Genomic DNA, 12,174 nt, shown 5'->3' on the forward strand with positions numbered 1-12,174 from the left:
GCAGAAGATCACCGCCATCTTGCGAGCCGCAGCTGCTGAACCTTTCTTCCGCCCGGGTTCATTCTTTCTCAATTCCCCTGTTTCGCAAGGAGGAAATCAGCTGAAATCAGGAAACGTCGACCCAAAACCTCAAGAGCAGCTTCAGTTCTCAGTACTTTCTAGCCTTCCTTTTTAAAACGGACTGGCTTCTGAGGCACGGGGTTGTTTCGGAGATTCGGTGAGGCAAGGTCGACAAAGGCTAAGAAAGACTTAGCCCCCCCACTTCGCTTCCTCAAGACGCAGTTCAAGTCACGGTGCAAGACACTCAGCCTCACGGCTTTGCATCACGGGACCAACAGGGACTTGGCCAGCCGCATCCAGAACCATTTCTTAGTGCAGGGGTTGGTGTAGTCGCAAACTGTGATGAACCTGAGGATGCTCGGGAACTCCTTCTTCATGCTCTTGCACTTAACTGGAATGAGGCACTTGCGGCGAGCTCCTGAAAGAGGAAGCCGACATGGGAATGTGACATAACAAGAGATGGCCTGAGACCCTCTTCCTCGCTCCTTCACAGAGAGGCAGGAAACAGCTGCCCCCACTTTCCTTTCCGAGCTCCAACGAGGCTCTGCGTCAGAGCCGAGTCAAAATTTCTCAGAAAACCTTTTTCTGAGAATTTCCCTTTTACCCCTTCCTCTACATCCCCCCGTAAGGGACGCAGGTGGCGCTGTGGGTTAAACCACAGAGCCTAGGACTTGCCGATCAGAAGGTCTGTGGTTCGAATCCCCATGATGGGGTGAGCTCCCATTGCTCGGTCCCTGCTCCTGCCAACCTAGCAGTTTGAAAGCACGTCAAAGTGCAAGTAGATAAATAGGTACCACTCCGGCAGGAAGGTAAACGGTGTTTCCGTGCACTGCTCTAGTTCGCCAGAACAGCTTAGTCATGCTGGCCACATGACCCGGAAGCTGTACGCCGGCTCCCTCGGCCAATAAAGCGAGATGAGCGCTGCAACCTCAGAGTCGGCCACGACTGGACCTAACGGTCAGGGGTCCCTTTACCTTTACTCCATGCCCCGGACACACACACACACACACACACAGGCTCCAGGGTTCCTCACGGGAAGTGGATCATAAATTTAACAAACAAGTAGCAACAATATGGATCAGGTAGGCCATGCAGGTGTTTACCTGGGGAGAGGCTGAGGGCAAACTTGGTCTGGAAGTCGCAGGCTTCGCTATCGAGGTAGTCATCCGAAATCACTACCACCATTTTCCGGCACCTGAAGTTAAAAAAAAAAAAAAAACAGGACAGAGAAAACACGTTTGTGAAAAGTTAGCGGACAACGGGGAAGATGGAGCCTAGGCACCTGGGAGCGTTCTGACCAATAGGAAACGTGGCGTTTTTGGAGCTCTAGATACGGCCTAGTGCAATGGTCCTCAAAGGAGAGAATGGCAAGAACGGCGGGAAGATTCAAGGACAATCAATATTCTATTTTGAGAATGACTCCTGTTCTTCTGTAGCTGTGTTGTTTTATACTTCCTGGATGTCCTGTGATCACATTATAAAGCGGTTGTGTTGTATGTTTTAAATCAAGTTGTTTGTTTTTGTTTGCCAGTGTACAGTGGTACCTCAGGTTACAAACGCTTCAGGTTACAGACTCCGCTAACCCAGAAATAGTGCTTCAGGTTAAGAACTTTGCTTCAGGATGAGAACAGAAATCGTGCTCCGGTGGCGCGGCGGCAGCAGGAGGCCCCATTAGCTAAAGTGGTGCTTCAGGTTAAGAACAGTTTCTGGTTAAGAACAGACCTCCGGAACGAATTAAGTACTTAACCTGAGGTACCACTGTATTTCTTGTTGATAAAATATTTGGTGCGGCGCCAGCAAACTTTTATTCTGAAAGTGTGGCCCAGAGAAAAAGGATTAAGGACCTCTGGCCTAGTGGGTATCGGGGAGCCTGAAAGATGTGTGGGTCAAAGGCCACAAGGCACCCCATTTCCTCCCCACCATATGCATATCTTCTATTAAGTCCCCACACATTTGCCTTCCCTCTCTGCATCTGCTTGGTCCCAATACTTTAAAGTGGCAAGAAACATCTTAATCTAGCCCCAAAACTGCATCCGACCCAAACTGCAAAGCAGAGCCTGACTATATGAATATGGACTGTAAAGTATTTGTCAGCCTCTCCTCCTCTTCTTCTCTGTGACCATATGCAAAGGTAGATGGTGTTGTTGTTTAGTTGTTTAGTGGTGTCCTACTCTTCGTGACCCCATGGACCAGAGCACGCCAGGCACTTCTTTCTTCCACTGCCTCCCGCAGTTTGGTCAAACTCTTGCTGGTAGCTTTGAGAACACTGTCCAGCCATCTCGTCCTCTGTCGTCCCCTTCTCCTTGTGCCCTCCATCTTCCCCAACATCTGGGTCTTTTCCAGGGAGTCTTCTCTTCTCATGAGGTGGCCAAAGTACTGGAGCCTCAGCTTCACGATCTGTCCTTCCAGTGAGCACTCTGGGCTGATTTCCTTCAGAATGGAGAGGTTTGATCTTCTTGCAGTCCATGGGACTCTCAAGAGTCTCCTCCAGCACCATAATTCAAAAGCATCAAATCTTCGGCGACCAGCCTTCTTTATGGTCCAGCTCTCACTTCCATACATCACTACTGTGAAAACCATAGCTTTTACTATACGGACCTTTGTCAGCAAGGTGATGTCTCTACTTTTTAAAATGCTGTCTAGGTTTGTCATTGCTTTTCTCCCAAGAAGCAGGCATCTTTTAATTTCGTGGCTGCTGTCACCATCTGCAGTGATCATGGAGCCCAAGAAAGTAAAATCTCTCACTGCCTCCATTTCTTCCCCTTCTGTTTGCCAGGAGGTGACGGGACCAGTTGCAGAGGTAGATAGAGATGCCAAATCTCCGGCTTACTGTTACACAATCTTAGGAAAAGCTGCTCTCTCTGGCTATCTCCATCTTAAACATCACTGGGCTTTGAAGACCATTCATTCATTTAAAAATGCACAGACCACATTCTCCCAATATCCAGGTGGCGCCTGGGAATGGCATACAATAAGGAATCAATTGCTGTAAATTGCAGGAGTGTGTGTGTCAGGGAGTGCTGTTGTGCTCAGGTCCTGCTTGTGAGCTTGCCATAGGAAGACTTCTAAATGGAGATCTTCATTCCATTTGGTATTTCTATTGGATTTCACTGGTTTTATGTTCCACCTGCACTGCTGGCTGACTTGCCTGCCTGCCGTTTTGTCGTCATGCTGGAGTTTCTACTGCCATCAACAGGCAGCCATGTGAACTGCAGCATGACAACAGCCTTACAATTTATTTTATATATGACACATGCAGGTGGGGTTTTGTTGTGTGTTTTTTTAATGTAACTGTTTAAATTTATATCCTAAATTGCTTTGGGATGCCTCACTGGAAGCAATTCATAAACAAAATAAATAAATATCAGGCATCCAGTTGGCCGCTGTGAGAATAGGATGCTGGACTGAATAGATAATGATAAAATCCATTAAATTACAACCTTTTCAGCACCGATTTCATTCTGTTTTTTCTGGGCTGTTCTATGCTGCCAGTTCCTTTTTTTCTCACTACTATTTTTACTGTGTAGTTTTTTGTGGGGTAGTGTTTTATTTATTTTTATTCAACAAGATCAAAAAGAAATGAAAACCCTAGTGATTTACATAAAAGAGCACAAAATATTATTTAAAACACCAGTAAAAATCAAACTTTAGAAACAAGTAGATGTAATAAAAATACATTGTGAAGAGGCCCTCGGCAGCCAGTGTGGCTAGGACAGTGTCAGTCCCCGCACCTGGGGGGGGGGGATCTGGGAGACCATAGTTCGAATCCCCACTCTGTCATGAAACATACTGGGTAACCTTGGTCTACTCACTGCCCCTCAGCCTAACCTAACTCACAGCAATAGATTCTCTTTTCTGCTACTTGTGGGGATTAACTGAGGGAGAGAAACATGTAAGCCACTTTGAGCTCCTTGGAGGAAAAGGTGGGCTATAAATTCTATTATGAATGAATTACCGTATTTTTGGCCCTATAGGACGCACTTTTCCCCCTCCAAAAATTAAGGGGAAATGTGTGTGCGTCCTATGGGGCGAATGCAGGCTTTCGCTGAAGCCTGGAGAGCGAGAGGGGTCTGTGCGCACAGACCCCTCTCACTCTCCAGGCTTCAGGAAGCTATCCGCTAGCTGTGTGAGACGCAGCTCTCCCACGGCTAGCGGACAGCTTGCCTGCACCCAGAAGCTTGGGGCGCGCTGAGCTCAGCACTCCCCAGGCTTCGTGCAGCTCTCCGCTAGCTGTGGGAGAGCTGCGCGAAGTCATGCAGCTCTCCCACAGCTTGCGGATAGCAGCCTGTTCTGGGGGCTGGGGTCGGGGGAAGCTCGGGCTTCCCCCGCCCCAGCCCCGCACCTGGGGGGGGGGAAATATTTTTTTTCTTTATTTCCCCCCAAAAAAACTAGGTGCGTCCTATGGGCCGGTGGGCCCTATGGGGCGAAAAATACGATAAGTGTTGATGGGCAGCATAAAAGTTCCTCAAGCAAATAAATATTACAGCCACTTTCCCCCAGCCTTAAAATAATACAAAAGGAATGCAATAGGTTTTTAAAAGCTAGGCTTGTTAACTAGTTCCTAATTATTCTAGATTGCTTAGAATAAAGGTATTTACCAGCTGATTGTTGATCACTGTTCCAACAGGATACTGGAAAAACGCAGCAAGTTTTGTAAGGTCACAGTTGTTTCAGAATGAATTGAACAAGCAGTTGTATTGGGAGTTTCATTCTTTTAAGTAATTTTATTTAATGGGGGGGGGGTGTTTGGGGGCAGAAGGCTGAGCAGATCCACTGAAATCCAGTGGACTTCTACCGATTTCACTGTCTACGCTTGGTTTTTTATGCTTTATTGGTTAAAAACTTTATAACAGAAATGTTCAATAGATGTTGAAAACAAAACAGAAAAACAAAAATAAACAATAATTCCTTCCTTAACTGATACTCGCTTTGTACATCCATAAATTTAACATGACCTCCGATCTTCCCATTGTGTTCCCAGATTAAATTCCTTAAATACGCACTCTAACTTCGTTTCTTCCATGTTATTTAACTTACTATAAATTTTGTTTTATAAAATTATCCTATTTGCCCACAGAAGTTCAACCAAAACCTGCCAACAGATTAGTATTTTTGACAATGTTCTTTTACGTATGTCCCACTCTGATTATTTTTCGTCAGTGACGTCTCGTAACCTTGCTGATAGTCTCGCCAGTTCGACGTACTCTCATATTTTATTTTGTCAGTCTGATTTAGACGGGATATCTTCTCCCTTCCAGCCTTTTGCGATTAGAATCCTGGCAGCAACTATACACATAGATAAAGACTCTCCTGAACTTTTTGGGGATGTCGTGACCTATAATTCCTACCAGGAAGGCTTCGGGGTTTTTTTTAGGGAAAGAGCATTTGAACATTTTCTTAAGCTCGTTATAAATCAAGAGTCTACTCCTGAGTAGAACTTAGCTGGGAACAAACCCAGAGAGCTGCGGGAGGCACAATGGATATTTCCATTACTGCCCACCTGGGTATATATTCCTCAACTCACCGCGTCTCTATAAGCTCGCTGGTGATGGACCAGACACACGTTCCGGGGAGGACATCCCGGTCGAACACACAGAGCTTCAGCTTGTGCTCTGTCTGTTCCAGCTCTTGAATCATCTCTTGCACAAAGTGAAGGTCGTTCGGGCAGTAACAGATGAAGGCATCAAACATCTCTACCGTTTGTCCTGAATTAAAACAACAACGAAAACAACACTAGATGAGATTATGCATTCATTTATGCCAACTCTCAAGAGACTGCTAGCTACCGTATTTTTCACTCTATAAGACGCACCTAGTTTTTGGAGGAGGAAAACAAGAAAAAAATATATTCTGAATCTCAGAAGCCAGAACAGCAAGAGGGATCACTGAGCAGTGAAAGCAGCAATCCCTCTTGCTGTTCTGGCTTCTGGGATAGCTGCGCAGCCTGCATTCGCTCCATAAGACGCACACACATTTCCCCTTACTTTTTAGGAGGGAAAAAGTGAGTCTTATAGAGCAAAAAATACGGTACTTTCAGAATTAAAAACTGGCAGTGATCTGCCCCCTTTTTGGGGGGGTTCAGCTCAAAATAATTGTTGAGCTTTTTTTAGGGAGGAGGAAAGCCCCATTTTGGGGGGAGTTCCTTTTGGGGGGGGGTTAATGGGCCGGACAAAGGGGTGGGGCAGGAGGAAAGGGAGCCAGAGATCGACCATGATCTACCAAAACCTCATGGGGAACCACCAGTAGATCACGATCGACCTGTTGAACATCCCTGATTTAGGCCTTCATTGCATTAATATGCCCCCTTTTTCTCAAGGTGGCAAACATGGACCACCCTCCTCCTCCTTTAAACCCCACAACAACCCTGTGAGGTAGGTGAGGCTGAGAAGCAAAGACTGGCCCAAGGCCACCCAGTGTATTTCATGGCAGAGTGGGGATTCGAACCCTGGTCTCTCGGGTCCTAGCCCAATGCACTAACCACTATACCACACTGGCGCGAATGGAGGGAGCGGGGAAGTGTTACCCGTCTGAGCCAGCCTTGCACACAAGTTCTCAAAAATTACCGTCCCCCGGCTCACATAGAGCTGTGAAACATCCTCAGACTTAAAACAAAATTGCTGTATACCTTCCCTGCTAGTCACCTGGAGGATGTAACCGCTCTCCACAGGAGAGCAGGAAAGTAGCTGCTTGCAAACCGCATGTAAACTATCCCGGTTGTAACAGATGCTTGGCAATCACCATATTTTTTGCTCTATAAGACGCACTTTTTCCCTCCTAAAAAGTAAGGGGAAATGTGTGTGCGTCTTATGAAGCGAATGCAGGCTGCGCGGCTAAGCCAGAACCCGGCCTTGGCTGGGGAGGGCGGGGTATAAATAAAAATTATTAATTATTATTATTATTATGGTCTTTTCCTTTTCTTTTACCAAGGGGGTCATCTCGCGTAGTGATGCCCTGCAGTTCCGATGACCTTGCGATGCTGCTGTCCACCGCCGGGACTTGAATGGGCCTCTCCGCCTCCTCCTCCTGTTTCCTCCGCAGGTACTTCTTGCAATCTTCTTCTGCAAAGAGTCACAGAACAACAACAATAATAATAAGGCCTGTTTCTGGGTATGCTTCGTTTGCGGTTCGGGGCCCGTCCGCACGACAGCCTCCTCTGCTCAGTGCTAAACCACAAACCCGGGAAACGTGGGCTGGAGGGAGAAGGAGGCTAAATCTCTCTTCCTGGGCCAATACCCTAAAGCCAATGATGGGGACTCACAAGCCCAAACTGACCCTGAATCAGCTCAATCTCATAGAATCATAGAGTTGGAAGAGACCACAAGGGCCACCGAGTCCAACCCCCTGCCAAGCAAGAAACACCATCAGAGCACTCCTGACATATGGTTGTCAAGCCTCTGCTTAAAGACCTCCAAAGAAGGAGACTCCACCACACTCCTTGGCAGCAAATTCCACTGTCGAACAGCTCTTACTGTCAGGAAGTTCTTCCTAATGTTTAGGTGGAATCTTCTTTCTTGCAGTTTGGAACCATTGTTCCGTGTCCGTTTCTCTGGAGCAGCAGAAAACAACCTTTCTCCCTCCTCTACACCCGTTAAATCTCTACACCCGTTAAATTGGCTAAAATGTATAAGGTAAACAATAAATGTTGGAAATGTAAAGAAAAAGAAGGAACATTTCACCATATGTGGTGGGAATGTAAAAAGGTGAAAAACTTCTGGGAAATGATATACAATGAAATGAAAAAAATGTTGAAATATACATTTATTAAAAAACCAGAAGCTTTTTTATTGGGCATTGTAGGGGATGATATAAATAGAAATGATTGTAAGCTGTTTTTATACGCAATGACGGCAGCAAGAATATTACTGGCACAAAAATGGAAGCAAGAAGAATTACCGACGAAAGAAGATTGGCGGATGAAATTGATGGATTATGCAGAATTAGATAAACTAACGGGAAGAATTCGAAACCAGCGGGACCAGAGATTCACAGAAGATTGGCGTAAATTTACGGGCTATCTGAAAAGTAATTGTGATGATCAGATTACATTTGTAGGTTTGCAGGAAGTTTTGTGAGGTGAATAATTTGAATTATTGCATAATTGGATGAAAAGGACGATGCTAGTTAAGATAATTAAAGGCAATATGAATTTAAGAAATGCAGAAGAAATCATAAAAATGGGGGATCATCAGAGGTGCTGATGGAAGTCCAAAAAATTGTATAAGATTGTAAACAATTTTGTGAGATGTATGACAATTAATATGTCTTAAAATGAATAAAAATTATTTTTTTAAAAAGAATCAGCTCAATCTCATGCAACTAGCATGCAGAGGTCAGGTGAGTATTGCATGAAAGTGGAGCCTATATGTCCTGGGGCAGTGTACTTCAGATTTGCAAGATCTTGGGGGACAGCAATGGAGAGGGTGAAGATCTCCACCTGCTCTGGTTGGGAACTTTCTTGTAGCAAACACTAGGCTGCCACTGAGGACAGAGAGAGGGGTTTGGATTTGTTAGGCACTGGGGAACACTCTGGGGCAAGGATAAGGAGCCTGGGCTCCCCTGGTGTTCTTGAACTGCATTTTCCACTATCCCTGAGCATTGGCCATGCTGGTTGGGGCTGATGGGAAACCAGGGTGGATAAAAATCAATGATTTTAAAAAACACAATAATAATATTTTTTTTATTTAAATCAGATTTTTTAAAATTTTAAATTGGATTTTTAAAATAAAATGCTTTTGGAGGAAAAAGTCTTTCTATTGAAGTTACATTATAGTCCAAAGACTATTCATTAGGAAATAAAGATTTGTTTTAAGTTTTTCATGTGTGCTAAAACTCAGTCTAAGTTGTTGTTTTTTTTAACTGTTTAACCACATCAGTTAACAAACATGGATACATATGCTATGTTATTGTCTTAGTTAAATAAATTGTTTAAAAAATAAAAATTATTTTTCTCCTTCCAATAAAGTACAGCGGAAAAGCTGTCCAAATATAAACAGTTAACTTATTAAACCTCACAATAATTTAATAATTATTTGTAAAAACTACTCTGAAAATTTTATATTCCAAAAATGAAACCTTCATTTGGTTGTAAATATTAAGATTATACCAACAAGAATGAGTCTTTCTGTTAAAAAAATGATTTAAATCAAGTCTTACTGAATATTAATTTAAATAGATTCATTTTAAATCAAATCTACCCTGTGGGAAACAGTGCAACAGCATCTAAAAATGCAGATTGAGGGAACTAAGTGGTTTCTAGCTGTAATGGGTTAAAAGAGTATGAAAAAATGGGTTTATACAAGTAAAAATTTAAGATTGTAATAATTTAAAAATAAGATTTGGGTAGCGTAAAGAGGGAAAGAAATTGTTGAATTAATAATTTGATTTGGAATACAAAAAAGGGAGGTATGAGGAGGTCCGAGAAACAAATAAATGAAAAATAATGTGATGGAAAGATTGTTTTTAACAATTTTTATTTTGTATTTTGTATTTCTTCTTTTTTAATTTTTTGTAATGTAAAAACCTTAATAAAATTTTATAAAAAAATAAAAATAAAAATGCAGATTGAGGATTGCAGGAGCAAGCACAGCCTATAGCTATGCAAGAGAGGCAGTGTGGTGCAGTGGTTAGAGTGCCGGCTTAGGACCCTGGGGACCCGAGTTCAAATTCCCACCAGGAATGTAGTTTGCTGGGTGACCTTGGGCCAGTCACAGTCGTCTTTCAGCCTAACCTACCCCACAGGGTTGTTGTTGGGACTGAAAGAGGAGGGGCAGAGCCCAGAAGGGGCAGAATCATGTATGCCAGCTTGAGGTCCCTGGGAGAAAAAGGCAGGATATAAATGCAGCAAACAAAACACAAAATGACGCCAAGCTTTAGATTTTGTTGCTGCTTCAAATATCAGTCGCTAGTTTGGGCTCTCATTCCTTGGTGCTGCTGTTGTGTTTTTTGTAACAATGGACAAAGGGTGCACCATAGCCTGGTAGAGGCACTCGGGAATGCAGCTGTAAAAAGGTAAAGGACCCCTGACAGTTAAGTCCAGTCGCAAAGGACTCTGGGGTTGCAGCGCTCATCTCACTTTACTGGCCGAGGGAGCTGGCGTTTGTTCGCAGACAGTTTTTCTGGGTCATGTGGCCAGCAGGACTAAGCCGCTTCTGGCGAACCAGAGCAGCGCACGGAAACGCCGTACAGTGGTACCTCAGGTTACATACACTTCAGGTGACATATGCTTCAGGTTACAGACTCCGCTAACCCAGAAATAGTGCTTCAGGTTAAGAACTTTGCTTCAGGATGAGAACAGAAATCGTGCTCCGGCGGCATGGCGGCAGCAGGAGGTCCCATTAGCTAAAGTGGTGCTTCAGGTTAAGAACAGTTTCAGGTTAAGTACAGACCTCTGGAACGAATTAAGTACTTAACCAGAGGTACCACTGTATACCTTCCCACTGGAGCAGTACCTATTTATCTACATGCACTTTGACGTGCTTTCGAACTGCTAGGTTGGCAGGAGCAGAGACCCTTCAGCTGTACAGCTCCCTAAAAACTCTGCAGCTACAGAAAGAAAGAAAGAAAGAAAGAAAGAAAGAAAGAAAGAAAGAAAGAAAGAAAGAAAGAAAGACTTGCTTTCTCTTGATGAAGCAAGTGTGTTTTCTTCTGGTAGGACTGGAACCAATGGGTTCAAGTTACAGTGGTACCTCAGGTTAAGAACTGAATTCGTTCCGGAGGTTTGTTCTTAACCTGAGGTACCACTTTAGCTAATGGGGCCTCCCGCTGCTGCCGCGCCACAATTTCTGTTCTCATCCTGAAGCAAAGTTCTTAACCCGAGGTACTATTTCTGGGTTAGCGGAGTCTGTAACCTGAAGCGTCTATAACCTGAGGTGCTACTGTACAAGAAAAGAGATTCTGGCTAAACATCACAAGGAACTTTCTGATAAACACCCACTGAAAGGTCTTCCAGTAAGAGCTGTTTGGGAGTGGACTCTCCTTTAATGGAGGTTTAGAAGCAGAGGCTGGATGGCCATCTGTCAATAGTTGGGATTCCTGGACTGCAGTGGGTTGGACTAGATGACCCTCGGTGCCCCTTCCAACTCTATAATTCTATAATCCTATGTTTTTAGGTTTAATGACAACAACAAAAGCAGCAGCAGTGCAGTAACACACCCGGAACCAAAACAGCTTCACATAGGAGTGCTAAACAACGAGGAAGCGTCAAGAAGGAACAAAACCAAGAAATTAGGAAGAGGGAGGAAGAATATCGGTAGCCATTTCCTCTCTCTCTCCGGGAAACTGCGCCCTTACAGGCAGAAATCCAACCGGCGACGCCACGGGCGCTCCGAGGATGGGCGCAAAGCCTCCTCTGTTGGGAACTGGGTATTGGGGCGCAACAGAAAGGAGAGGCCGTGCGTAAAACAGGGCGCTCATTCTGGAGAGGCCGTGCGTAAAAGAGGGCGCGGAGAGAGAGAGGTGTCCCCCCTTGGACTGGGGCGGAAGGGGCATCGACGGGACGGGGGGAGGGCGAGAATCAGGGGCGTCCCCGGGCCCTGTTTGCTCACCGATGCTGGTCCCCAGGTCGGCCAGGACGTCTCGGCGGTCGAGGAGGCGCAGCAGCCCCAGGAGGCGGCCCACGGTGGCGCCGCCGGGGCAGCGCTTCTGCCAGTCGGCCAAGAGACTCTCGGTGGGGTCGGCCTTGCCTTCGAAGTGCTTGATCTCCAGGTAGTCGTAGCCCAGCTTCTCGGCCAGCGCCGTCCAGTCGGAGGCCACCGGGGCGCGCGGGTTGAGGAACAGCCCCAGGCGGCGGCGCACCGAGTAGTTGAGCGCCACCAGCGGCACCGAGTCTTCTTCCGACGGGGAGGACGGAGACGCGCCAGCGGCGCCAACAGCAGCGACCTCCGCCATCGCGCGCCTGGCTCGCTCTCTCGAGCCTCGCCGCCTTCCCTTTCCTGTCCCCGCGGCCGCTTTCGCAACTTCCCCGACGGGGCGGAGCAGGAGGAGGTGATGATGATGAGCCTCCAAACCGGTTTCGCTTTTGGTGCTGGCTCAGCTGCGGGATGCATCCGTCCCGCAGATTGGAAGATTCAGAATAGATGCGTCTAGTGGTTAAAGCTATGGGACGCGCGCTCCCAC

The 12,174-nt window shown here is 45.8% G+C and overlaps 1 protein-coding gene across 1 annotated transcript; it reads right to left on the reverse strand.

Annotated features, from left to right (window-relative positions):
* Positions 1–238: 238 nt before the first annotated feature.
* On the reverse strand, positions 239–12,020 carry MYD88 (MYD88 innate immune signal transduction adaptor). The gene is made up of 5 exons (XM_081882690.1): positions 11,604–12,020; positions 6,984–7,118; positions 5,585–5,765; positions 1,164–1,255; positions 239–478 (listed from the first exon to the last, which is right to left on the reverse strand). The coding sequence occupies exons 1-5, from the start codon at positions 11,944–11,946 to the stop codon at positions 324–326; spliced, it is 906 nt and encodes a 301-aa protein (XP_081738816.1). The 5' UTR covers positions 11,947–12,020; the 3' UTR covers positions 239–323.
* Between the last annotated feature and the right edge of the window lie 154 nt (positions 12,021–12,174).

Source organism: Podarcis melisellensis (assembly GCF_964234715.1).
Source record: "Podarcis melisellensis genome assembly, chromosome: 12".
NCBI lineage: Eukaryota > Metazoa > Chordata > Lepidosauria > Squamata > Lacertidae > Podarcis > Podarcis melisellensis.

Excerpts from the sequence above, each read along its gene's own strand:
- MYD88 (XM_081882690.1), bottom strand. The coding sequence starts at position 11,946 with ATGGCGGAGGTCGCTGCTGTTGGCGCCGCTGGCGCGTCTCCGTCCTCC. Across the intron at positions 5,766-6,983 it reads TACGCGAGATGACCCCCTTG|GACAAACGGTAGAGATGTTT; the intron begins GTAAAAGAAAAG and ends GTTTTAATTCAG. Across the intron at positions 1,256-5,584 it reads AGCGAGCTTATAGAGACGCG|GTGCCGGAAAATGGTGGTAG; the intron begins GTGAGTTGAGGA and ends TTTTAACTTCAG.